This window comes from Macrobrachium nipponense, chromosome 36, assembly GCF_015104395.2.
Source record: "Macrobrachium nipponense isolate FS-2020 chromosome 36, ASM1510439v2, whole genome shotgun sequence".
NCBI lineage: Eukaryota > Metazoa > Arthropoda > Malacostraca > Decapoda > Palaemonidae > Macrobrachium > Macrobrachium nipponense.
In genome coordinates this window covers 49,316,313-49,343,718 of record NC_087220.1, presented here as the reverse complement: position 1 = coordinate 49,343,718, position 27,406 = coordinate 49,316,313, and the positions used below count along the sequence as shown (strand labels likewise).

General features: G+C 41.6%; 3 protein-coding genes across 4 annotated transcripts in view; 1 reads left to right on the top strand and 2 right to left on the bottom strand.

Annotated features, from left to right (window-relative positions):
• LOC135203617 (meiotic recombination protein SPO11-like) overlaps positions 1-27,406 on the bottom strand; it is a 148,435-nt gene that overhangs the window by 62,907 nt on the left and 58,122 nt on the right. The gene's annotated exons all lie outside the window — the stretch shown is intronic.
• Positions 1-27,406, top strand: part of LOC135203616 (BRISC and BRCA1-A complex member 2-like) — a gene marked incomplete in the record, with an annotated part of 101,312 nt that overhangs the window by 51,348 nt on the left and 22,558 nt on the right.
• On the bottom strand, positions 275-27,406 carry LOC135203615 (E3 ubiquitin-protein ligase RAD18-like). The gene is made up of 12 exons (XM_064233444.1): positions 27,292-27,406; positions 26,563-26,641; positions 25,840-25,972; positions 9,476-9,682; positions 8,095-8,340; positions 7,715-7,849; positions 7,237-7,383; positions 6,575-6,689; positions 5,231-5,291; positions 2,887-3,561; positions 878-1,123; positions 275-397 (listed from the first exon to the last, which is right to left on the bottom strand). The coding sequence occupies exons 1-11, from the start codon at positions 27,391-27,393 to the stop codon at positions 969-971; spliced, it is 2,055 nt and encodes a 684-aa protein (XP_064089514.1). The 5' UTR covers positions 27,394-27,406; the 3' UTR covers positions 275-397; positions 878-968.

Sequence of the window (27,406 nt, the reverse complement as noted above, 5' to 3'; positions counted from 1 at the left end):
TAAATGATATACAGACTCAGATACTTAGGAAAATAGTATTAATCTCTTAGCCATACTCTCACAAATGGTTTAAAATAAAGCTACTTTGTATTTAACTCTTACTAGTATAAAGCAAAAATGGTTTGGGGTTAAAAGGCCATGACTTTTGCAAATTCTTCAAGCCTTTGTGAATTAATAAACCACTCCCCGCTACATGAAGCTTTGTGACTTAGCCACAGCTACTTCTGTTCCTGGTTTCTGACCAACATATCATGACAATAATTGAAACTATACGTTTACATCGACTTCATTTTTTCCTACGACGACTTCTTGGTAATTCTACAGGTTCTTCATTTCCTTGGCGTTTTCTCGAGTTTCTTCTAGACTTTCTTGTCACAGGCAGTAGATCCTGAGAATCCTAAAAATATATACATAATATAATTAGCAAATGTTCACTCAGGAAATATTTTTAGCCTAGATATATTAATGGTTAATTTCTGTTAAATATGTTTGCAAGGAACATATTTCAACACATGCTTACCTTAGTAACATATGGAATCAAGCAAGTTTAAGACCTTTAGGCCTTTCATGATCTGTATATAAGCCAAAATTATTTTTGGTTTGCAGATTTACACAAAAGATCAAAGATTGATGTGTTGGAATCAATCAAATAAAAGAGGCTATTGTATATAGTAACACTTCCCATTGGTTTTACTATTACTGTTAAAACAAATCATTATTCAAGAACATCCTAAACATTTAACTAATCTTGGAATTCAACCTACAATTTAACAGATATTTGCTTTTCACCCTCCACATTGCATTGCAAATTCTGTTCATGAAGTTCCCCAAATTAGTACAGTTGGAAATAACTGAAAAAGATGCAAAACACACTTACTAAATCATCCGACATCTGCGATGGCTGGTACTCTGGATCACCCTGCGAATCCAACTCCAGATCCTGTGTTTCTGGACCTAACTCACTCAAGTCAGGTTGTGGAGTCTGAGATGAAGACTTGTTGTGTCTCGTAACTCTCGTTTCCACCTGCAGGGCTTGGTGATCTCTCAGGCTGTGAGTCCAGAGGGCAAGAGTCTGGCTGACATCCAGGAATGAATTCCTCATCTGATTCATTTTCTGCTTCCTCTGGAATGTTAGCAAGTCATGTCAGGGGTCTTAGAATCAAATGTAAACACAAGCAAATAATTCAAGGACAGAATCTTTACTTATGAATAAATGCAAAAAATTACACACGAGATACACATGATCATGTATGTACAGGTTTTTAACAGCATAATTCAAGGGACCAGAACATCCTTACTTATGAATAAATGCAAAATACACACAGAGATACAATGTCATGTATGTCAGGTTTTTAACGCATCAATATAACCCTACTGCTGTGGGTAAGAACTAATTAAGAAAATCACTTTATTTTACGTTAAATCAATATCACAAGCTGCAAGGAGGAGCAGTGGTCCAAAGGCTATAGGGATATACTAAATATAATTTAGAAAAAACATGTTAGCACGCTAGTAACTAAAAAAAAAAAAAAAGTTTCCATATATATCCACAGCTCGTAATCACTCTGCAATCATAGTCTTTGGCATATCCAGATACTGTATACAGGCAGTCCCCGGGTTACGACAGGGGTTCCGTTCTTGAGACGCGTTGTAAGCCGAAAATCATCATAAGCCGGAACATCGTAAAAAATCCTAAGAAAACCTTACTTTTAATGCTTTGGGTGCATTGAAAACTATGTAAACTGCATTTTTGGTGTCATATTTCACCTGCCAGATCAGCGTTGTAGGCGTCGTAACCCTGGAAATAATGTCTGATGAATACAATTGAGAAGCGCCTTAACCTCGCAACGTCGTAACCCAAACACATCCTAACCCGGGGACTGCCTGTACTTCAAATCTCTTTTTGTGTCTTCCGAACTATGACTTACAATGGGGCTGAACTGAGGAGTTTTTAGCCATTCAATGACAAGATGGAGTGGTTGGATAGCAAGATAATGGATCCATTTAATTTTTTTTTTTTTTTTGCATAAAAAACTTGCTTTACAATAAAATCATTACTTGTAACCAGGTCAAATGGAGGTCAAAATGGTTCTGTAAAACACTGAAAGGGTCTTCTAAGAGAAAACTATGATATGGAGAAAAAAGGTGAAGTTTCTTTATTTATCAAGGCCTTAAGTTAGCATTCAGTCAGTTTTTTTTATATACTTATTTTTTTTTTACCACACCAATTTTATGGTTACAATAACTAAAAAATGTGTCTGTTATCTGTTTATTCACTTCACGCTTAAAATAACTCAAATCTGCATAAAATTCAATAAAAAAATACTCTATACAACTCTATTGTGATATCTACAAAAAAAAAAAAAAAAAAAAAAAAAAAGGCATTTTTATAATGCAATAAAGTTGTGTGTATACTAACCAAATAATTGCAAATTTTTTTTTATAATATTAAATAGTTTTATATATACTTACCGATAATTACATGGCTACAGTTTGTAAGTGGAACCTATAGCTATGTAATTATCTGGTAAGTTACTCATATAAAATTTAATATTGGAAGGTGAATGATGTGAGGATATTTACAAAGATTTTTCTCCCAACTTTACTAATTAAAATAGAAAAGGAATTTGCTTTGGCTTAGAATGGAAACAGGTTACTATATGCTTGATTATCTTAAGAAGGTAGGCATTTTGGTCCTAACAACAAGGGAACAAAATCCTTCTTCTGTAGTGTTTTCCATTATTGTAGGGGCTACTGTGTGTCACAAATAGCCATTACTAAGACTGAATATAAAAAGAGCACTGCCATAAGACCTTGCGTATTTAAAGATAAAAGACCTATGAACGCATACAAACTTTGAAACACATTTTAACTTCATGAACTTACCTTTTATCATTGGTCCACTGTGAAGTATGTCCTCCACTTCTCCTTCTTGATCCTTCAAAAGACTTACACTGTCATCACTACAATCAGAATGTGTAGGACTTGCACTAAAAATATCAGGACTGCATTTCATAGTCTCTTCCATCTCCAGTTTAATGTGAGCGGCACACCCATTAACTTTAAGTTCTTCTGCACTGGCCTCACTTTTAAGCAAAGGAAAGTCATTGCTTTCAGAAGGCAGTGACTTGCTATCATTGGTCTCAACAAAATTTTCAGAGAAAAAATCATCATCATCATCAGTAATCATTAAATTATCTGGCAACTTTTCAATGATGTGATTCGAGCTACCTGACTTTTCAGAAGCAGACTGGCTACTTTTCTTGGGGGAATTTTGGAAAAAGTTTAATATGGATTTTGTTGCTACAACTCCTGTAGCAGTCTTTTTTTTGGAGCTATCACCGTCACTCTCATTATCACTACCCGAAAGATGATGATTTGATTGCGTTTTACTTTTTGAACCCGGACGTGACTTTGCTTTGCTTGTGCCGGGAGTATACATTACTTTCTCTTCATGTTGCTCTTCCTCAATTGGTTCTTTCAGCTTTTTCTTCTTACCTTCTTCTCGTCTCTTCTTGACATCAGCAATAAGCTTTGCAAAATGATTGTCATTCTTCTTCACTAAAAACAAAGAAATATATATTTTTACAAAGCTCAGTCATACACACCTGTTACAGGCAGTCCCCAGTCATTGGCGGACTCGGTTAATGGTGCAGATAGTGATGGCCCCATTAACCAGTTATCAGTGCCATAAATCGCTGAATTTCGATTAATGGCTGTTTTCACTATCAGCACCCCACAGATGACTGGGGACTGACTGTACTTTTAATAATAATGTCTTGATATAATGTGGGGAGAAAAAAAAAAAAAAAAAAAAAAAAAAAAAAAAAAAAAAAAAAAAAAAAAAAAAAAAAAAAAAAAAAAAAAACAGATTGCCTGTGGCAGTCAGAAGGAGCTATTTCCCTTAATGAAGTTGCCACATACTATGATTCTTTTAAAAATAAAGCATGTTCTTTACAAGCCCATTCTAGATACGAGAGTTTTTAACTGCGCTGATTGCATGCAGTTGTACAATGCAAAGCACTGCACTGATAAATCTAAATATTATTAATAGGGCTTCGTTTTTCCAGACCTCTGAGTCTTAAGTAGACTCTCCCTGGGCTGGATAAATCTAAATAGACATGGTGAACTTGCAGAGAAGCTGTTTTCAGCCTTTTGCGCACGAATACTGAAAATGGACGTGCCACTGTGCTCCCTGGGATCTCTCAACATTCCTACTGTTATGTGGTGTGTCACTGCCAGGGAGTGCATTTTCATCCCATCTGCAGCATGTGAAAGCTTCTCATTGTACTACTTTTTGACACAGCTGTGTTGTTACTGTGAATAGCCTAATGTTTTGTTCTCCGTTCTTTGCAATTCCCTCAGTTATGTAGTTTCAGCACTGGAACAGTTTAGGAGTTAACCAATTGCTATTTTTTACTAAGTTTTAATTTTTTTGATCAAGTATTTCTAATTTGAGGTGATGCTTGGCACAGTAGCAGTTACCCATTGGTTCTCCATTCTATCCCAACTTATTATGACATTTTGTTCTTGTTTTACATTGAGTTGTAGTTATTATTTTTGGCATTTATCATTCACCTTGTAATTATACCTCTGTACTTGCATGAGTAGGGGGTGGAACTTACACAATTTTGGATACAACCCAAACCCCTAGGAATAGGCAAACAAAATGTATGATCTCTACTACAATTATTTCTTCTATTATCTTTGTAATGGTGTGGATTAGATTAGATTATAAAATATTTGGCACATAGCCAAGCGCCGGGTAATGGTGTGGAGCACTTCCTGGTGGACCAATACAGAGCCAGAAACAAGGTTTTGTTTGATTTACACTATAAACTTGTATGCTGGTACAGTTAAAATGCCCAATGATAAATAAAGATGACCTAAATATCTAATGCTTGTCCCTCATGCAAAACACAGCACAGTTGTTCTGTTTCTTTGGGTCTTCATGTTTCTATATGAATATTATGACACATATCTAAAACAGTTTGCTGTTGTTCATCTAAGTTCTTTTCTAACTGCAATACTGAATTTATAATACTTTCTCCTTACAACTAAAATCCCAATCCATAAAAACAATGTGGATTACTTTAAGCCACACAACAGATGAATGTATAACATTTAGAATATCTGACTTCTATCTTGAAAACATCACATTATTGGATTAGTATTTTCAAACAAGCAAAAGAACATTATAGAATAAAAGAATCTGAAATAAAATACTTACAATAATTAACTTGCTCTTTCTCAATAACTTCTACAGGAGTTTTTCTGTCATATGTGAAGATCTGTGAAATAAAAAAACAAATAAGTAAATATAATTACTAGTACTGTATCCTTCCAAAATAATATAACAGATTTTCTGTCAAAAGTGGAAAAAAAACTTAATAAAATTCTGTATACATGTACTATGCTGTACTTTAAAAACAAAAGATATGCAAAATTTTCTAAGAGCACATGGTGACATAAAAACTGTTCTTGAAACCGGAATAACAATCTAAATGTCTTTTATGACAAAATCCTTAAACAAAGTTAATTACCTGTAACAGCAAAAATGGCATGAAAGTATATTTGACAAACATGCCAAAAAGATCTGTAAATTGCGTAGCAAGGCTCCACAAAAACTTAATGCTTATGTGAAAAAAAATACTCAAGTTACATATGGCAAATACAAACTACTGTTATTCAACCACTGCCAAGAAATGAGTGAAATACAGAGGGCACAATATGTAAGATCTTCTGTGATTTGGCACCAAAGGAGAATAGGGAAGCTGACACCTAAAAGCAGGTTAAACTTGGAGATGAAGAACTTGGTTGGAAGAGATCAAAGGTGTTAGAAGAAAATTAAAAGGAAGAAGGATATTGCAGAAAACATTCAGCACTTTCTACAGGGCTGAGCAAGGCGTGCTGTAGGTGGTACTCTCTGTAGGAACTCTATAGGAATGAATGCAACTTTCATAAGAGCTGTCCATACAATCTTATGGAGGAAGTCCACCAATCAGTGACCTGACATGCAAGTATCTGAAAAGAAAACTCAAAACTAAGAAGAAAAGAAATAGAAAAAGGGGTAAAATTACGCTAAATTAAATACATATTATTTCCTTTGGTCAAGAAATGTCAGATGCCAACAGCACATTCGTCCCATCCATGGGCAGGGCTAACAATCTCATCCTAAAATACCTGCTTAAATAGGAAAGCATCCACCCATACTGAAGAGAACAACTACAAAAGTATTTGAAAAAGGGGAATAAGTAATGCACCCCTTGTTAGCAAGCCAAACCATGTCTGACTAGAGCAAAATCAAGCTGGTACTTGATATAAGAAAAAATCTTGAATTGTATCTTGTTTACCAAAGGCTTCTCTTAATTCCACAATGGACTTTTAGTTTGCTAGATGGTGCTGCTATGCAAAAGCAGTTCTCATCATGACTTTTGCTCACATCTACTATATTAACACAAGATGTTTAACTCTAATTCACAGCCAAGAGAAATTCAGAGTTGTTTCTCCAAGCGGCTCAAAATTTACCAACGTTATTAATGCTTCAATCATTCCATGAGCATTCAAAACTTACACTTTTAGACAGCCCTTTGGTTTCTTCCTTTTCCTCACGCTCCACCTGACGCAAAATCTCCTGTACATGTCGCGGTTCTGCTGCATCACATTCCACATTATATAAAGTGGTATACCTGAAATAAAATATTAATTCAATGCTAATAAAATATAAACATTTTTACAGTGAGAATTAGTATGACCATAAAAACCATAAAATGATACATCAACCTGGTCCTTACAATTAAAAGAAAGAAATCAGATATAAAAGCTAAAGGACATTAACTGGTTACAACTAATTCGGCCAATGATCTTAGGCCTATAACTCTATATTTTCTGTATACTAAGATAGATGAAAATATTTTTCTAATATCTATTTCATTTTACTGTCGTGTCAACAGCTTTCAGTCATAAAGATCCTAGAAACAAAATGCTTAAAAGTGAATTCTTGACAAACTTCAAGGGTTTCAGCAACTAAAGAGATATAAAAGCTTTGATACATTATAAGCATTTTGATGCATTAGTTATAGAAATCTGCAATCCCACAATGGTCCCGTGGGTGAAGTATATAATAGATCCTCACATGAAAATGACTTTGGAATAAAAGTTGAAAGTCTTGATACCTCCTTCTTTCATTTTCATGTGAGGATCTCTTATAGTTATAGGAAGCATAACAATACCAACCTTCGGTGCCTGTTCGACAACTGTTGCCTATCCCCTTGAATGGAAAGGCCAACTTCCTTCAACATTTGTCGTAACTGCTTCTCGCTGAGAAGTGAATACACTAACTTTGGCAATGGCTTTCGTTTCGGCTGCTGGTCGACGCAAACTCTGTGAGAAAAATTTATTATTGTAACTGGATTATAAAATTTATTCAAATGCACACATTCATTTCACCAATAAGCAACCACAAAGAGAAAGATATGAATAGGAAAATAAAAGATAGAAAAGGAGGAAAACTCAATACAGTTAAACTCATGATCATCAGTGTTGCCATTAACACAACAGAGCCTCTGCAAAATTGCATCTAAAACTCTAATGTAAGAATATACATCACTGACAAAACACTGAAATACTTACAGCAAAATAAGCAACTGTCAAAGAGTCTTAACAAAGAAATATAGTCAACAAAGTGCTTTTGTAAAATAACAAAAGAACCTACACCTCCTCTTTATCCCCTTCTTCCATACGTTTAAGGCAAGCATCAAGATGCAGATTTATGTTACGTTCTGGCACCCTCACATTGCAAACAGGACACGCTACCTTTGGTTCTTCAGTAGCAGTGTCACTACCGGCTCTGAAAGAAACAAAGAAATAAACCTTAATTATGAATGTCATTTAATTTTGCTAAAGGCCATTTCTCTATTATGATATAAGATATCTGTTAAACAAACTCTAAACAGTATACTTGAAACAGATAATAGGACAGGGGCATAGCAAACAAAATATGGTTACCCACTAAGACACTTCCCCTTTACAAAAATGCTTATTGACCACGTCATATCTTATAAGTTAATTAATCAAATCTTGATGAAAACTTACCTTTCACCTATAATAGAGAAAAAACCTGACACAGATTGCCGACCACTTTGTGATAACGAAGCTGATGTACTAGGGGACTGTGATGCAGATACTGTGCTTGGAGATCTAACAGATGATTTAGAAATGAAAATGCCATTACTGGGTCGACTGCTGCTAGAAGACGACGAAGATGCCAGGGGACGCTTTGAAGAAGCACTCATAAGGCCCCTCTTTGGTGTCTCCGTCAGAAGGGAGGTTTTGGAAGACCTGCAGAGCCAGAAAAATTAACATTATGGTAGATTTTTTTAAATTTTATTCATATAGATTTTTTGGCATTATGCCAAGCACTGGTGCAACTAAGGCCATTGGGCGCTGAAATGGAAATTGACAGTAAAAGGTTTGAAAGGTGTTAGAGGAGGAAAACCTCACATTTGCACTATGAAACAATTGTTAGGAGAGGGTGGACAGTAAGATGGTAGAAAGGGAATATGAACGGAGTTAGAGTTAAAAAAAATGAAAGCAGTTGCAGCTAGGGGCTGAAGGGATGCTGCAAAGAACCTTAAGTAATGCCTACATTGCACTGAATGAGGTGCACTAACGGCACTAACCAACTACGGGGAACATTATGGTAGAACCTTATGAAATAAAAAAGAATATATGAAGCTAACAACCACATTGGCTTATATGAAACTCCTCTGAAACTTTAATAAAGTTATTTTTTATAAAAAATCATTACAGCTACAGTTTATCAATAGAGCTACTACAGAGTGTCAGGACAAAATAATTCTCATTATTTATATCACAGATGAATGAAAATATCTAAAACTGCTATAAAATTCCTATCTAGTTCTTTCTAAGATAAGATGACTAAACATTTCACAAGAGTACAGGCAACTAAAATAACTAATCTCAAATCTAACTCTATATACATACTCCCGCTGGATAACTATCTAGTTGGTAAAAATACAAAAAAGGACAAAACACTGAACTACAAGTGATTATAGGATGAAATTTAGTGAATTTGGCTTCATTACTTTTCATTATAAAATCTGATTATAGGATGAAAGTTAAGTGAATTTGGCTTCATTACTTTTCATTATAAAATCTGATTATAGGATGAAGTTAGTGAATTTGGGTTCATGAGTTTTCATCATAAAATCTCTGTGTGAAACAAAACATAATCCAGTAAAGGGTCAATTTTTCAATATCAGTAATTCCTCAACCCAGACTGATATTGGACAAACATGACATCTACTACATTTCATTAAAAAAATTATTCACAATAGTACAGTTAGATCACCAACATCCACATCAATTAACAAGTGCAATACTTCAACTGCATGAACTCTCATGGACCAATAAAGTTATTCCTACAAACTCATATGTTATTAAGTACAATTACCTAGGTGTACTGAGCAAATCGTCAGATGATGTTGCCTGAGATGGGGTTGCATAATCCTCTCTCTTTAATTTACTTCTGACATCAGGGGACAACACATTAACATCAGCATTGGCAGAGCCACTGCTGTCGTTACTGTCATCTTCTTTCACGAGATACCCTGATATTGTATTCCCTTTTGCCGATTGACACTGACGAGCTGTCTTGTCCCTGAAAAAAAATATTTATAGTATATATATATAAAACACATCAAACCAACAAAACTCTACAATAGCAAATTAAACAATAATTTTCAGTGAATGAGAAAAAATTTGCAACAGTGCAATATGTTAGACTACTCTATATCAGTTATACTATATGAAAAAGTTAAATAATTCAAAAGATAACAGTAGTTGCGATGGTAAAACTGTGGTAGTATAACATTAATCAAATTGATGACCATTATTCCAATTTTGGGAGAATTCCATTTCTTGGTAATCTTTTCTTGTGTAGTAGTTTAATCATATCACCACAACAATATTAGATTCATGGTGATTGCCTGAAGTATTCACTCCTGAACAGTGGGCAAAACTTGGAGCAGGAAATAGTGTAGTAGTACATATAGTGATCAGGTTAGAAGGACTACGTACAACACTCCAGGAAGACACAGTAAGTGACTTAGCTGCTGCTTTCAGCTGTTTATCTTTTATACAAGACTTTCTCCACTGCTTTTAGTCACTTGCATAAAACTATTCACATATGCAACCTACAAGGCCACATAATATGTCAATGCCTCCATTCACAAAATACAGTGTAGTTCCTGTCATTTAATCGCTTTTAAATTTCCTTTCAATTTATGTTACTTTTTTGGCTGTCATTTTTTTATTAGTGTATTTTTTCCAATAATTTTTTGTTAAAAAACTGTTAATTCAAATCTTCCCTTAAAGAGAGAGAGAGATATACCTATCTTTTTTTTTTTTTAGCCTATTCAAGAAATAAAATAGTGGTTCTCATGATCCACTGGTTTTTAGCAGGGGAAACAAAAACACCAACTCAAGTTTTGAAACTTAACTCTCTGCGTAGTTCTCTGTTATATACGGCAAAACATTTCTCCACAATGTTCTTCCTTTCCAAGATCCTTAGATGAAATGTAGTAAAGACATTCCTACTTCAATCATCAATGCTGTATCATAGCACTTGAAAGGCCTTCAGTAACATTCTCATAAGCATCACATTTCAGCAAATATACAATTTGAACCAGTTTGCTGAGCATAACATTGCACAAAAAAGGGATTTTGACGTAGGAAAAATCTATTTCTGGGTGATTGGCTCGTGTCGCCCTATGAAATATCCTTAAGTTCATTATTTCTAGGTAAAATTATCCTAAAATTACCAGAGAAAAAATAAAATCAAGAAAATGTCAGTAAAACTGACTTGCTCACTCTATAAAAGAAGTGTCGGTATGGAAATAGGGGCGAGTGGGATCACTACCACGAGTCATTTACCATTTAGACCTTCCAACATAAAATCCCCACCTGAGAGAGCTGATACGAAAGGGTGATGCGACCGCTACTACTACTACTATTGACGCCACGTGGAGAGCAGCGCCCCTAGCGGTCATCCTTAATCTATGAACATCTTGTCCTGCAGGGTGGGTAAAAAGAAATAGGGTGGGTTTCATAGGGCGACACGAGCCAATCACCCAGAAATAGATTTTTCCTACGTCAAAATCCCTTTTCTGGGCTCAGCTCGTGTCGGCCTATGAAATAGTACCAGAGAAACAGACAAGATGGAATAAAAGGACAAATGAAACCCAATAGTAAAAAACTGATATAATATAAGTGAATCAAGACTCATTACAGTATACTAACAAAAGTACTTAAAACTAGCTTATACTAAACAATGGTAGGGTAACCATACCATATTAACATAAAGTACTTAAAATTAGCTTATACTAGACATGGTGATACATAATAGTGTAATGGTAAATAGAACAATATAGAATGATTCACTAATTTAAATATTTACAAAATATACAAACTCATTGTGTTCTACCCTAGCATAAAAATAAGGGTAGAAACACTGAAGTACATTATATGTACACAACGTGGATGCCCCTAGCAAAAAAATAAGGGGCATTCCACCAATACGATCCTAGCGGCTAAGGCTAGAGTATCACGAGAAGCATGGCAATAGGGTGAGGCATGTTGGACGAGGTAGGTAGAAAGGAGACCTGGATCTATACTACAACTACTGTGCAGTATCAGGAGAAAACAATGTTTCCCGCTGCTACTGCTGAAATTTTAAAGATTCCAAGGACTTCAGGTAATGACGTTTAAAGACTGTCGGTGATTTCCATCCAGTATACTTTTTAAGATCCTCAAAATTCATATGTTGGAAATAATTAATTGAGGTGGCCACTCCTCTGATATCATGTGCTTTAGGAAATGATCAGGGTTGGCTTGTTTAATGAAGTAAAGGATCTTTGTTCTCGATTCCTTTCACTGATAAAGTGCCACCTTTTTCTCTCGTAAGAGAGGACCTGAGGATCTAGAGGATGTATGAGATAGAAAGGCTCTTAAAGTTGATACTGGGCAAAGAGAAGGATCTTGCGGAAGTGGGATAACTTTCCAAGGGGCCCACCTTGCAAGAGGATCCTCATTTTTAGCTAAAAAAACCTGCGATCCTGGGGAAAGTAGAACTTCTCCTGACGGGGAGAAATTTCTACATGACCCGCAATCTCTGGATAGAGCCGACAGTTCTGAAATTCTGGCTCCTGAAGCCAGGCTTAACAAAAATAACGTCTTCCTGAGTAGCATTATGAATGTGCAAGACAAGTTGTCAGTATCTGAGGCTAGTTTGAGGACATCATTTCAAGAACCTGAAACTGAAGTAGGCCTTTGAGAAGGTCTAAGTCTAGCACAGGCTTTGGGAATAGATGTAAAGTAAGATTCCGTTAAGTCTATTTGAAAACCCAACTGAAAGATTTTCTTCAAAGCCGATTTATTAGTAGTAATTGTGCTAGCTGCTAAACCTTTTTCAAATAAGGATCTGAAAAAGGATATAGCTAAGTTAACTGTCATGGTTGTAGTGTTTGATTCTTTCAGGAAGGATGCTAACTTTTTAACAGCTGAGTTATATTGTCTAATAGTTGACTCTCTTTTATCTGATTCCAGGAAGAGGATGTTTTGTAGATCAATGTTAGCATCTTTTTTAGCCGCAAACTTCATGAAGTCCATAAAGTTAGGGTCTGAAGAATTCCTGAGGAAGCGAACACAGTCCTCATTTGTACTGATTGCGACAGCTTGGGATTGGGAATCCGTTGAGGTCGGAGACCCAATTCCAGAAGCAGAGGATAACCAGTTGGCTTTTTTTGGACCAATCTGGAGCGATCAGCTCAGGAGCACCCATCCTTGAAAGTCCTCAGCTTGCTCAGAACTTTCAAAAGAAGATTCACTGGAGGAAAAATGTAGATTTTCTTCCATTGATTCCAGTCCAACGACAGGACGTCTGTGGCATAAGCCAGAGGGTCCAGGTTGGGGGCCACATAGCAAGGGAGCTTGTGGTTCGCTTGTGAGGCGAAGAGATCTACCTGGAGACCTGGGACTCTCTGGCATATCCACTCGAATGACCTGTCGTCCAGGGACCATTCTGACTCCAGAGGGACTGCCGGATAGTGCGTCCGCTATCACAATTTCTTACCCCTGCCAAATGAGTGGCAGATAGATGCCATTTGTGCTTGTCTGGTAGAGCAAAGATGGCTATCATGACATGATTCACGTGTTTGGATTTTGGACCCTACCTCTGTTTGATGCAATGTACTACCACTGCACTGTCCAAAAACTAGTCTTAGATGAGACTTCTTTGGTTTGGGGAAGGAGTCTCTTCAGAGTAAGAAATACTGCCATTCAGCCTTCCAGAACGTTTATGTGGACGCTGGCGGAATTGAACGGACCAAGTCCCCTGGACTTGCTTGAATTGAGAATATCCCCCCAACCGGACAGGGAGGCATCCGTGTGAATAGTTAAACACCGGAAGGGGATATTGAAGGGGTACCAATTTGGCAAGATTCTTCACTTTTGTCCATGGACGGAGCTGATTGCGAAGGATCTGTGGAATTACTGACAACTTGTCCCGAGATTTGACGTTTGCTCTTGATCGCCAAACTCGATTTATATCTTTCAGTCTTGCTTTCAGGAGGATGTCTGTCACTGAGGCAAACTGAAGAGAACCTAGGATTCTTTCCTGGTTTCTCCTTCCTGACGCTTGTTTGCTTTTGAGAAATTGCCTCACAGACTTGGCTATTTCTTTCCTTTTGACCACTGGAATTGACAGATTGTGGGAGGATAAATCCCATTGGATTCCTAGCCACTGAAAAACGAGACTCGGAGTGAGTCTGGATTTCGTTTTGTTTATCTGGAACCCCAGATGTTCCAGAAATTGTACTATCTTCTTCATGGCTTTGAGCATTCCTCGACCGTTGGTGCCCAGATCAACCAATCGTCGAGGTACGCTGCTACCATTATCCCTTGTGTTCTCAACTGTTGAACTACCACTTCTGCTATTTTCGTGAATACCCTGGGGGCTACATTCAGACCGAAGGGCATCACTTTGAATGAGAACTTCTGATTTTCCTAGTTTGAAGCCTAGGAATGGACGGAAGTGTCTGGCTATAGGGATATGATAGTATGCGTCTGTAAGATCGATAGAGGTTGTGACGGCCCCACGGGAAGTAAGGTCCGTACCTGCGAGATGGTAAGCATTTTGAACTTGTCGCAACGAATGAAAGAGTTTAGCTTTGACAAGTCCTAAGATTACCCTTCTTTTTGTTGAGCCTTTCTTTGGCACGCTGAACAAGCGACCTTGAAATTTTAGATGCTTGACTCTCGCAATAGCTCCTTTCTGAAGGAGTTCCTCCGCATAATCTGTCAACTCCTTTGATGGTATTTGATAGAATGATTTGTTTGGAGGAGGATCTTTGAACCAACTCCAACCCAATCCTTTGGACACGATGCTCTGTGCCCATTTGCTGAACCCCCACCTGTGACGGAAGAGGAACAGCCTCCCTCCTACCTGGGGAGCCTCACTGTTGTTGAGCGGGTTGACCTCCGCGCCCTCCTCTGAAGTGCTTGCCTCTTGCAGCTCTTCCTGTGCCTCGTTGGCGAAAGTGACCTCTCGCTCTGCTCCCCCTAGAAAACCTGTTGAAGGTTGGAAGGTTGGGTAGGCCTGGCTTTCATACATCGAGTTGAAGGCTGGCGAGACGGTGTATGAGGTCGAAGGTTGATTTTGAGGAGACAACAGAGAATGGGCTGTGTCTGCTTTGAAGTTGACGGCTGTCCCTGTTTGTGTAAACTGGGACGGCCTGGACGAAATGTTGTTGTTGCTGCTGTTTTTGATAGGGTTGGAATCTCCTAGCCAGGAGTTTTCTTTAAACTTCTTACCAGCAGCAGGGGCGCTCTCTTGCTTCCTCTTGGAAGAGATGCCCCATCTGGCTCTAAGGCTCTGGTTAAGCTAGCAGCCTCGTGATGCACCTCATTCACAGAGGCTTCTGGGAAGAGGTCCGCCACCCCACATGCTGGAAGCTAGAAGTCTATTAGGCTCATGCCTAATGGTTGCCTCCTGCAGAACATGCTTTCGGCAGTTCCTTCTGGCTGAGAGAAGGTCAAAGGCATCGGCTTGAACCGCTGGAGCTGGGATTTAGCCAGTATTTTAAACAGCGGTTCCGTAGCATAGGACAGGGCAGCCATCTCCGTATGATAAGGGAGTTTAAGGAGACCCATCCCAAATCTTGTGCAGGCATCGAATTCTGCCTGAATAGGCTATCAGGCAGTCTCGGGAGCTTCTCGCCAAACTGATCCATCGCACAGTCTGGCTTCAGCTTACCTACTGAGAAAGTGGCAGGTAGGTTCTCCCACAATTCTCCGAAGGACGGAAAGAGCGGAGATGTTGATTCCGCCTCTCTCAACTGTGGCATGGGCTCGTCTTTCAGGACTGCTTGGAGAGTCGCTTCTACTATCTTAGTAGCGAATGGAAGAGAAGCCTCCTCCTCCGTAGCGAAGATAGTGAAGGGGCTCTTGAATGCCTGGAGTTTGGTATTGGTACAATCCCAATCCTCCAGGCAGTGAAACCCATTCCCTCTGTGCATGATCCCTACTATACAGCACAGTCTCTCTAGAGATCTTATCCTCTCTATTGAGAGCAGTTACCGTAAGCCTAGCATACCCTATGAAAGGCTGAGTCAGTCCGGAAGGTAGAACTCAAAGTCCTCAATCCTTCTTGTTCCACACTCCGGGATGGAAATCATGCCATCCTTGAAGGGGGCATAAGCTGCCACTCTCCAGGGGTTATCCATAGAGAAGGCTGTAGGGATCATAAGGAGGTAGCTGTAGGAGAACCAGTACCTGCTACAGGGGAGCTCGTCTGAGGGGCCTGAGTGAGGCCAGCGAAGCGGTCCATCATGCTCCCTAACTCGGTTAGAGAGGTCTTGTATGGACTGACCAGATTGGTTGATCGTACTGGACGTTGAGCAACATTTTGCTCAAACTTAGTACCGAGAGAGCCAACCATCTCTCCCACTTGTTGCATCACTACCGCTGAGAAAGTGGTGGGATCAAAAGAGCTAGGTCCCGCCACCCCAACAGGAGTTACCGGAGTAGATCCGGTAGATGCCAGAGAAGGCATTGGCTCGGCCGAAGCGCGAGCCTTCTCCTTAGAAGCCTTGCTTCTTGAGCTCTTTGAATAGGAAGAGCTAGGCTTCGCTTTCACCGCATCGGCGTAGGATGTCGTAGACTTCCTAGCCGAAGAAGACGACGACTTCTTAGAGTCGTTCTCTTATGGAGGGTCTTCTGTTCTCTCTGTCCCTTCACCTTCGGGGGTAAAGAGAGAGCGGGTGAACGAGAAGGGATCTCAGATCCCGTGAAGCCTTGGAAGGAAGAAGAAGAAGGAACAGGGGAAGAAGATCCAGGAGCGCACAAGGGTAGACCTTGAGCGCCCGACACACCTACCTAAACCAACAAATCCTCCGCACCTACCGCCATAGGCTCAAGATTAAGGTCCAGGTTAGCTACATCTGGGACCGGCTCCTGCGTCGAGACGGACCCAAACGCCTGCTGCACCTCCTGCTGAATGGAAGCTATGAGTGGGGCTGCCGAGATGGGGTCCACGTACCCCGTCACCTTGCCTCCGGGGAAGATCTGGATGGCCAGCTTCTTGTCTAATACATAAGGCTGGCCCTTTGGCGGCGTTTTCCTTCTTCTTTCTTCCCGAAGCCGCCTACCCAAGATTTTCAGGGTTGCTAGAGCGACTTCCTTCACGGCGGCAGCCTGTAAGAGAAGGCGATATGAAGCTTCTAGCAGCGGAGATACGGTTTAAAGAAGCTTAAAAATGATATTGTCATGTTACAATAAGTTTTATCATACATCTTACCTGACAGATATATACTTAGCTATAGACTCCGTCGTCTCCGACAGAATTTCAAATTTCGCGGCACACGCTACAGGTAGGTCAGGTGATCTACCGCCTGCCCTGGTGGCAGGACTAGGAACCATCCCCGTTTTCTAATCAGAATTCTTCTCTTCCACCTGTCTCCTGCGGGGAGGCTGGGTGGGCCCCCATTTTTTAATTCAATCGTATATATCTGTCAGGTAAGTATGTATAAAACTTATTGTAACATTACAATATCATTTTTATACATTCAACTTCCCTGCCAGATATATACTTAGCTGATTAGCACCCATTGGTGGTGGGTAAGAGACAGCTAACTACTGAAATAGACAGGTAAACAACATATGTTGTAGGTATTTATAAACCTTGGTTCCATACCTTATTAGGCTGAAGACTTCGCGGCTACTGCCTTGTAGTCTGCTTAGGCCTCAAGAGCTCAGCGAGATAATGATCTATGGCTAAGAGTTCTTGTGGGTCTGCCAATGGGGTCTTATCCACTTACTCGGCAGAGCCTAAAGGCCTTTGTCATTGGGTGCTATTCCACTTACATGACAATACACCTTGTTCAAGGAGCACAAAACCGATCCCGATCACCTGATCCTAACATCCATGTTAGTTCTAAGATTGTAAGGAGTCATCCCCGAACTCCTCACAAACAACCAAAAAAACTCGAAACATAATTACACTTTCATTACAAAATATAAAAAAAAAAAAATTTTGTACTCCCCTACTAGTCATACATACCCTTGATCGCCTACCAGCAATGACACTCTGCTCCCGTGCGACAGTAGTGAGCTTGCTACTAGAAAACCAAGCACATATCTGACAAGAGGGTTTATGTACGATAAAAAACACAAAATTAAGGATCAGTCTTTGCTCCAAGACCCAGTACTGTATCTGCTGATACAAAAGGACCTAGCGAGAAGCACTTCTCATAGGTCACTCTCACGTCCTTCAGATAATGAGATGCAAACACTGAATTGCACCTCCAATATGTAGTCTCGATGATATTCTTCAGAGACATGTTCTTTTGGAACGCCAAAGACGTTGCTACTGCTCTTACTTCATGCGTCTTGACCTTTAGAAGACCGAAGGATGCCTCAGAGCAGTTCTTGTGAGCGTCCGTAATAACGCTTCTCACAAAGAAAGCTAAGGCGTTCTTGGACATGAGTCGTTTGGGGTTCTTCACTGCACACCAAAGACCTTGTTGACAAGCTCCCATCTGTCTCTTCCTCTCTAAAATAGAATTTAAGAGCTCTCACTGGACAGAGAGATCTCTCTATCTCTCTGCCTACCAGGTTAGATAGGCCTTTTACCTCAAAACTTCTGGGCCAAGGTTTTGATGGGTTTTCGTTCTTTGCCAGAACATTGTCTGGAAAGAACAGATGGCAGCATCTCCTTTGAACCCCACCGTGGAATCCAGAGCGTGTAATTCGCTCGTCCTCTTGGCTGTAGCGAGAGCCACCAGGAACAAGCATTTCCTAGTGACGTCGCGGAAGGACGCCAGATGTAAAGGTTCGAATTTGTCCGATGAAAGGAATTTCAGGACCACGTCTAGATTCCAACTAGGTGTTCTAGGAGTAGCTGCTTTCGACGTCTCAAAAGATCTAATTAGATCGTGTAGATCTTTGTCGTTAGCAATGTCTAGGCCTCGATTCCTGAAAACCGAAGACAGCATGCTTCGGTATCCTTTTATTGTCGAGACAGATAGTTGTGACTCCTTTCTCAGAAAGAGGAGGAAATCGGCAATATTCACTATAGAGGTACTGGAGGAGGACAGCTTCTGAACCTTACACCACCTCCTAAAGACTTCCCACTTCGACTGGTATACTCTTCTCGTCGAAGCTCTGCGGGCTCTAGCGATAGAGCCCGCAGCCTCGCGAGAAAAGCCTCTCGCTCTGACAAGTCTTTCGATAGTCGAAAGGCAGTCAGAGCGAGGAGGACCTGGGAGGTTGTGATGAAACTCCTCGAAACGTGGGGTTGTCTGGTAGATAGTTCGGTCTGGCTTGGAAGCGATCTGGGGAAAGTCCACTATCCACTCCAGTACCTCCGTGAACCATTCCTGGGCTGGCCAAATGGGGCTATGAGTATTAACTTCGTGCTCTTCGAAGCTACAAACTTCCTGAGCACTTCCCCCAGGATTTTGAACGGGGGAAAGGCGTAAGCGAAGTCCACACCCGACCAATCCATGAGAAACGCGTCTATTGCGAAGGCTCTCGGATCCTCTACTAGAGAGCAAAAGGTCTCTATTCTTTTGGAGAGGAACGTCGCAAACAGGTCTATGTGAGGTCTCCCCCACAGGGACCAAAGACTTCGACACACTTTCTTCGTGAAGAGTCCATTCTGTGGGAAGGACCTGGTTTCTCCTGCTCAGTCTGTCCGCTCTCACATTTTGATCCCTTGAACAAACCTTGTGAGGAGAGTTATGCCTCTTTCTTCCTTCCAGGTTAACAGGTGTTTTGTCAACTGATAGAGGGAGAACGAGTGCGTGCCTCCTTGCTTTCTTATGTAAGCCAGAGCCGTGGTGTTGTCTGAGTTGATCTGTATTACCCCGTCTCTGACTAACTTTTCGAAGGACTTTAAGGCTAGGTGTATGGCCACAAGTTCCTTGCAATTGATGTGCCAGGACACCTGTTCCTTTGTCCAGGTGCCTACACCTCCCTTGCTCCAGCGTCGCTCCCCATCCCGACTCCGAAGCGTCGGTAAACAACACTTGGTCTGGGTTCTGCAGAGCAAGCGATAAGCCTTCGTTCTTTTGAAGCTGAGGGATCCACCACCTCAGATGATCTTTACTTCTTGTGGAAGTTGGAAGATGTCCGAGAGTTGACCCGTCTTCCAGCTCCACACCTCTTTGAGGAAAAACTGAAGAGGGCGAAGGTGAAGTCTCCCTAGCGAGAAGAACTTTTCCAATGAGGACAGGGTCCCTAAAAGGCTCAGGTAATCCCTCGCTGAGCTGTCCTTTCTTTCTAAGAAGCTCGAGATTCTCGACAAACCTCGAGCGATTCTTTCTCGCGAAGGATATACCCCGAAACCCCGAGAAATCCATCTGAATCCCCAGATAGACCAAGTTCTGGCTGGGGATCAGTTGTGACTTCTCGAGGTTGACGAGCAACCCTACGAATCTATCATGTTCCTTGTTACTTCCAAGTCCTCCAAGCACTGACTCCTCGACTTGGCCCTGATCAGCCAGTCGTCCAAGTAGAGGGAGATGTTTATCCCCTCTAGGTGAAGCCATCTTGCTACATTCGCCATGAGGTTGGTGAATACTTGTGGGGCTGTAGACAGACCGAAGCACAGAGCCCTGAATTGAAAGATCTTGTCTCCTATCACAAAGCGAAGATATTTCTTTGACTGAATGGTGAATGGGAACGTGGAACAAATAGGCGTCTTGCAGGTCCAGAGAGACCATCCAATCTCCTGGGCGAAGCGCCGACATGACAGAGGCGGACGTTTCCATACGAAACTTCTTTTTCTGTACGAAGCGATTCAGAGCGCTTACGTCCAGAACTGGCCTCCACCCCCCCGATGCCTTTGGTACTAGAAAAAGGCGATTGTAAAATCCCGGGGAGTGTGGATCTTGTACCAGTTCGATGGCCTCTTTTTCCCACATTTGCTCCACCATCTGAAGGAGAGTCTTTCGCATTAACGGGTCTCTGTACCTCGCTGACAGTTCCCGAGGCGTAGATGTTAGGGGCGGTTTGTCGTCGAAGGGGATTACATATCCCTTCTTCAGGACCGACACTGACCAAGGGTCGGCTCCCCTTTGTTCCCATACTCCTGCAAAGTTCAGGAGTCTGGCGCCCACTGGTGCTTGGAGGAGCAACAAGTCACTTAGATTTCTTGAATGGTCTAAATGAAGACCTTCCTCTCTTTTCAGAGCTCTTCTTTCTGGCAGGGGGACGAGCCGTTGCACCTCCACGAAAGGGCTGCTGAGTAGGACGAGGTTCCTTCTTAACCGTCGCCACTAACCGGTCGTCCTTTCTTGGACGTTTGAGTAAGTAGGTCTTGTGTCGCCTTCTCAGTTAGTGAGCGAGATATATCCTTGACTAACTGAGAAGAAACAGATGATCTGATAGCGGGGCGAACAGTAAGGCAGTCCTCTGGCTCGGAGAAACCCCTTTCGATAAAGGGAACCATACACTGATCTCTTTTTCAGGAGACCAGCACCGAAAAGTGAAGCCACTTCACCTGAACCGTCCTGTACTGCCTTGTCCATGCAGGACAGAACGCTATGGAGAATTTCTGGGTTCTTCAGAAACTCCGGATCCTTAGATTTGTTGGCCAGAACTCCGAGCGACCATCCAGAAAATTGAACACCTCTAAAGTGACAAAAAGTCCCTTTAGAAAGTGGTTCAACTCTGAAGTGCTCCACGTCGCTCTGACCGATCCTAAGGAGTGACGTCTAGAGGCCTCCACTAAACTGGAAAAGTCGGCATCTGCAGAGGCGGTAAAGAAAGACCCATAGTCTCTCCTGTCCCATACAAATACCTCTCTTCCCGTGCAATCTGGAAGGAGGCATGCAGAATACCGTCTTTCCTAACTCCTTCTTCTTGTCCATCCAAGAATCTAAAGAATGGAGTGCCTTCTTCATTGATATCGCAGGCTTCATTTTCAAGAAGGCCGACGATTTAGCCGTAGCTGAGCTCGAAAAGAGCGAACGAGGAGAAGGAGGAGCTGCAGGACTAAGAGAATCTCCAAACTCTTGTAGTAGTAAAGAGGCCAAGACTTTGTAACTCGAAAGTCCCTCATTAGCAGGAGGATCGTCGTCAGACAACTCGTCTAAACCCTCGATCCGACGAAGGAGAACGTTCCCGTTTTGAAGGAAGAGTCCTTCCAAGACCTCCTATGTTCTGAAGGAGAGGAGCTTCCATTTGGCGAAGAGTCATAACCTCCAGGAACTAGTCCCCCGACTCTTGACTCCTGGCTCTTGACTCTTGCCTCCTGACTCCTGCCTCCTGGCTCCTGACTCCTGCCTCCTGACTCCTGACTCCTGCCTCCTGACTCCGGACTCCTGCCTCCTGACTCCGGACTCCGGACTCCTGGCTCCTGCCCTCTTGACTCCGCCTCCTGGCTCCCTGCTCCTGCCTCTTGCTCCTGCCTCTTGCCTCCTGGCTCTTGCCTCCTGGCTCTTGCCTCCTGGCTCTTGCCTCCTGGCTCTAGCCTCCTGGCTCTTGCCTCTTGCCTGGATGCCTCCACACTCTTGGCTCTTGGCTCCTGCCTCCTGGTTGACGTCCTCACTCCTGCTCTTTGGCTCCTGCCTCCTGGGTGACTCCTCACTCCTGGCCGTGCCAGACGTGTGGATTGGTTTCATACCAGGTTCGTACAGGAAACCTCACCTCGGGTAGGAGTATCGATCCTGGAGGTAGATACCTCCATACGTCTGGAGGATCTTTTAATAGGAAGGGAAGTGGGTCTTTCCTTCTAGGAGGCTCCTTTGACAGGACTCCTACAAATGACGAAATCTGTTCCTGCATCGCCATCATGAACCTCTTTGTAGCCTCCTCTTTATCCTCTTTCGGGAGGAGGGGAAGGAGGAGGGGAGGAGTCCATAGCCTCCCCACCTCTTGCCTCCTTCTCACTCTGGTTGGAAGAATGGCTCTTCTCGCCTTCTAACTCCATGGAGACTCCTCAGGGAAGTTTTTCAGGGCTCGAGTCAATAGTCGGCGCCCTCCAACTCCTCTTGAGAGGCCGAGATGCGATCGGAATCTCTCCAATCACGTCTCGGTGATGAAGATCCCGACGACGAGAAACACTCACGTAGGACGCTTTTACAATAGCGGTCCTTGGCAGTCTGGGGTGTCACAGAAACCGCCGAAGGGACACCTGATCGGTGGGGATTCTCCACAACCTCCTTTCGGCTTTCGACATTCCTTCTCCTCTGGGCATGTGAGCTTGGAAGAGGTCCTAGACCTAGGAGCGTTGCTGAGCCGACCAGATGCCCCCTCCACTACACTGGGGACACTTATATCACTGTCTAATGACAAATCACTAGCCTTACCTTGTATGGCAGCCATTTTGTTTTCCATTATTTTGAAGGCTGCTTTTAGATCTGCAAGTTCTTTCGCTGGATCTACAGGTTCTGCAATAGGAGAAGGGGCTGCAATGGAAGGAGAAGTAGCAATACTTACCCTTGGGGAAGATCCCAAGCTTGGAATTAGTTCAGATCTAGAACTACTTAAACTTCTATGAGAAGCCTTCCTCGCTTTTTCTCTTTCTAACTTTTTTTAAATAATTAGTTAGATTCTTCCATTCGTTCTCACTCAAGTTTCTCACATTCTTTACAAGTATTAGTAAGAACATTCATACTCCCTGCACCTCTTGCATACCGTGTGAGGGTCTACCGAAGCTTTCGGCAACCTCACCTTACAGCCTACATTCACACAACGTCTCACAACCATACCAGAGTCAGACATATTTAAAGAAAAAATCCAAAATCAAGTCCACAAAACAGTCCACAAAAGCTATGCCAATCCAACAAAATCCAGATACGTCACCAAAAGTCGGTCACGAAGATCAATTGCCGGTGAAAAAAGAAAACCAATCGAGAGGAACCAACAACAATGTTGATGGTCCGGCGACAGAAGAATTCTGATTAGAAAACGGGGATGGTTCCTAGTCCTGCCACCCAGGGCAGGGCGGTAGATCACCTGACCTACCTGTAGCGTGTGCCGCGAAATTTGAAATTCTGTCGGAGACGACAGTCTATAGCTAAGTATATATCTGGCAGGGAAGTTGAAATGTATAAAAACTAAGGGTTTAATCATTGATAACAAGAAAAAAAATGTCCAGGAGTTAACTTACCCACCCAAAAGCTGACTCACGAGGTCATAGCAGATGGTGCATGCCTCAGGGTGCCAAACAATCATCCCGTTGTGGTAGAGGCACACGGGGCGTGGGTCCTACACTCTTCATGGGCGCAGGGGTCGTACAACACAGCGTTGCAACCTGGAACCTGGCAGTTGGTAGCCTGTAAGTGGAGAGATCATGAGTATCAGAGTGCACACTTACAGCCTAACATAGACTCCGCTGCATGCCGGAGCATGTAAGTTTAGATTAAACTAGTTGCTCCGCCGCAATACGTGTGGTTAGCTAGGCGGTTGGTGGGGGTCTGAGGCTTACACCGGAGACAGGAAAAAGGGTTCCAACCAGGAGTGGTGAGGGGCCATGAAACCACGACGGAGAACGACGGAGATAGTACAATAAAACTAAAAAACCAATAGTCATCGTAGCAGTAAGGGGTTATATCCATATAGAATGAGGTATAACACTTTCCGTCTACTAGAGGAGTGCCCGGGTAGGAGCGAGCTCTCCTCCGTAGCGAAAAATCAGGATATAGTAGGCAAGCAATAAAGACCACTAGTAAATTCCCACCCCGCCCGCTGGCGGAGCCAGGTGGACCTATAACCGAAGGGGCTCCCTGCTTCAGCGGGGGCTCCGTCTGTTAAGGTAGGGGAAGGGTTGGGAATGGGGAAAACAGGGGGGGGAATCCCGGCGTGAACACGGCGGACGACGAGAGAGAGAGGGGGGTGGCCCTACCCCCCCCCATCCCTACTACTACCCGCCAGGTAACCCTGTACCCGAGACAAGTGGTCGCCCTAGCCCACAGCTGGTACAGAACTCCTTGTCCCCCTCGGAGGGAGAGGGAGGTAGGCTACGGTGGTTGTCATGACAACCAAGGAGATCCACCAGACCCCTCCCTACCACATGGTAGGGAGGGAAGGGGGAGGGTAAGGTGCCTAATGGGACACGTGAACGTAGGTGGCCTAGGCCGCGATAGCAACACAACCACAGAGGGGCCACGTGAACCAGACTGTACCAACACATGGCACAAGGCACCTAGGCTAGCCTAGCACCCTAAATAACACTGATAATAAATAATACATCGTAAAAGATAGAAGAGACCATTGAGTAAAAGAAAAAGAAGCCCAGGAGGAGGCGAACTGATCCGAAGAACAGTCGACTACTCGGAGCCAGCAGTAGCCGATGAAGAGCAAGAGCTGGGATGCTGGGCCAGAAAAACACAGTATAGCCCTAAATACCAAACTAAGAGAAAAAAGGTAAAAGGGATGGGCTGTGTCCTAACTATAAAAGCGATGTAATAAAACGATGAACGTAAATATATATAGCCCATAAGCATAAGATGTCCCAGTATGGGAGACCGGGAAATCTTAACAACACGAGGCGGCACAAGGCCGCCACGAGTCAACCGGGAGACCGTATATGACCTAAAAAATGGAAAATACTGGTCCCTGGAAGACTGGAATACCAAAAATTACTACTTATGAGGCACTTAACTTAGCCGAAGCGATTGCAGCACGTTCCATCGTAAATAGAGATAAATCCAAGCGAAAACAACACAAGTGAAAAAAGATGCAACTAGCGTTGTCGAGCTAATGATTAAGGATGACCGCGAGGGGCGCTGCTCTCCGCGTGGCGTCAGTAGTAGTAGTAGTAGCGGTCGCATCACCCTTTAGTATCAGCTCTCTCAGGTGGGGATTTTATGTTGGAAGGTCTAAATGGTAAATGACTCGTGGTAGTGATCCCACTCGCCCCTATTTCCATACAGACACTTCTTTTATAGAGTGAGCAAGTCAGTTTTACTGACATTTTCTTGATTTTATTTTTTCTCTGGTATTTTAGGATACATTTTTACCTAGAAATAATGAACTTAAGGATATTTCATAGGCCGACACGAGCTGAGCCCAGAAACCTGTTTGTTAACTAACCATGGATGTCAGAATTTATTGAAGAAAAATATTTTTGAATTTCTAAGCGTTAAGAATTTAAAAACAACAGCCATTTTTGTAAATAGGTAGAGGACAAAATACATACAAAACCTCACCTACAACTCGCTTATGTAAAGCGACTTCATTCTACTTTTTCAGAATCAGCCTGTACATATATTTTAATGGTTTCAAATATTTTCAAAACTCAAGAAAAATTACCTCAAAGCAGGAAAAAGAAGTATAATTTCATCTAAAAGCCTGTTATTGCGCAGCTGCTGACCAGTTGTCTCTTGGAAACAGGCTGGGCACTGGGTCTTATAACCCAAATACTGACGTATGCACATGGAACAAACTGGAACAGAGGTGCTTATTACAAATGTATCATGATGTAACAAACTTGAATGTGTTTCAAAGTTAATCCACAAAACTCAGAAATATTTTTTCAATCCTAAAAAAACCCTGAATCTGAACTCCAATTCAGTATGCACACTAAAATGCTTACCAGCCAAATTACAAATATCTACAGAAAATGCACACAAAACCCCAGTCTTCACTGTGTGTGAAAAGTAACTTATAAAATTAAGTGTTGAAATCATTTCTCAATTATTCCATTCCCACTGCTCTTCAAGATCCATTACACATAAAAAAAATAAAAATAAGAGTAATAAAGATGTAGACAAGATTACTATACGTACTGTACTCTAATATTTAACATTCTTTCAAGAAACCTCACATATTATCTTCCTGCATTTGAATGTGGAGTACACCACAGAAGGCAGTGGCATTACAGTGATAGTCTACCGAGTTACCTACTTGATCAGAATTTCCTTGTGACAGCCGAAATCCCAACTACCACCAATAACTATGGTCTATATTAAACTAGGTTTTTAAATCATGAACTGCACACCACTTGCGCAGACAAAATTATACAACTATACTTACAATTATGAGAGCATACGGTCACCATGGATGTGGACATGAATTCATAACAGATGCCACACCTTAGTAACTCATCCAAACGCTGAAAATTACATCAAATTTAAAGTCATCAAGAAATCTTTCAGTGGTATTATAAAATTAAAATGCTTAAAATAGCAAACAGGCTGAAAAGGCATGGATTTCCCAAAGTACTTCCGTCAAATTTCAACAAAACCAACTACTTTTGCTCTTCAAGAAAGCAACTAAAATGGCCATAAGTTGCTTATCAAATAACAGTGCAGTCATCTTTATTAAAATTACTTCTATATTTAACACATGACAGCATACATGCTGCTTAACATCTTACCTAGTAGTAATCCAGGTGGTTTTACAACTAAAATACCAAGAATGATTCACCTTGAAAATCAATTTCCAAGCAAAATGCTGTAGTCTGGATGAAACCAAACTAAATTCTTTTATTACTTTCGGTAGCAATTCCAGTATCATTCAGAATCTAAGGTGTCATAAATTTTATTGAAAAAATATGCACCCTTTATTTACAATCAGTAAGTACATACAATGTTTTCTTAACTAGCATACATCATAAAATAATTTATCAATATATCAATAGTAGAATCATTATGAAAAATCTGCTAAATTTATGAAAAGTACTTTGAAAGTAAATTTTACATCAAACACCTAAATAAATTACAAAAAAATTTGGAACTACAGTAGTACTTAAAATACCCATACCTTCAGCTCTGGGATGCTGGCTGGCCAAGGCAAGGATGTTTCCACAGCCATAGCTGAAACAACAACAAATTTACAATCAATTGGATATACTACAGACTCCATCCTACTTATGAAC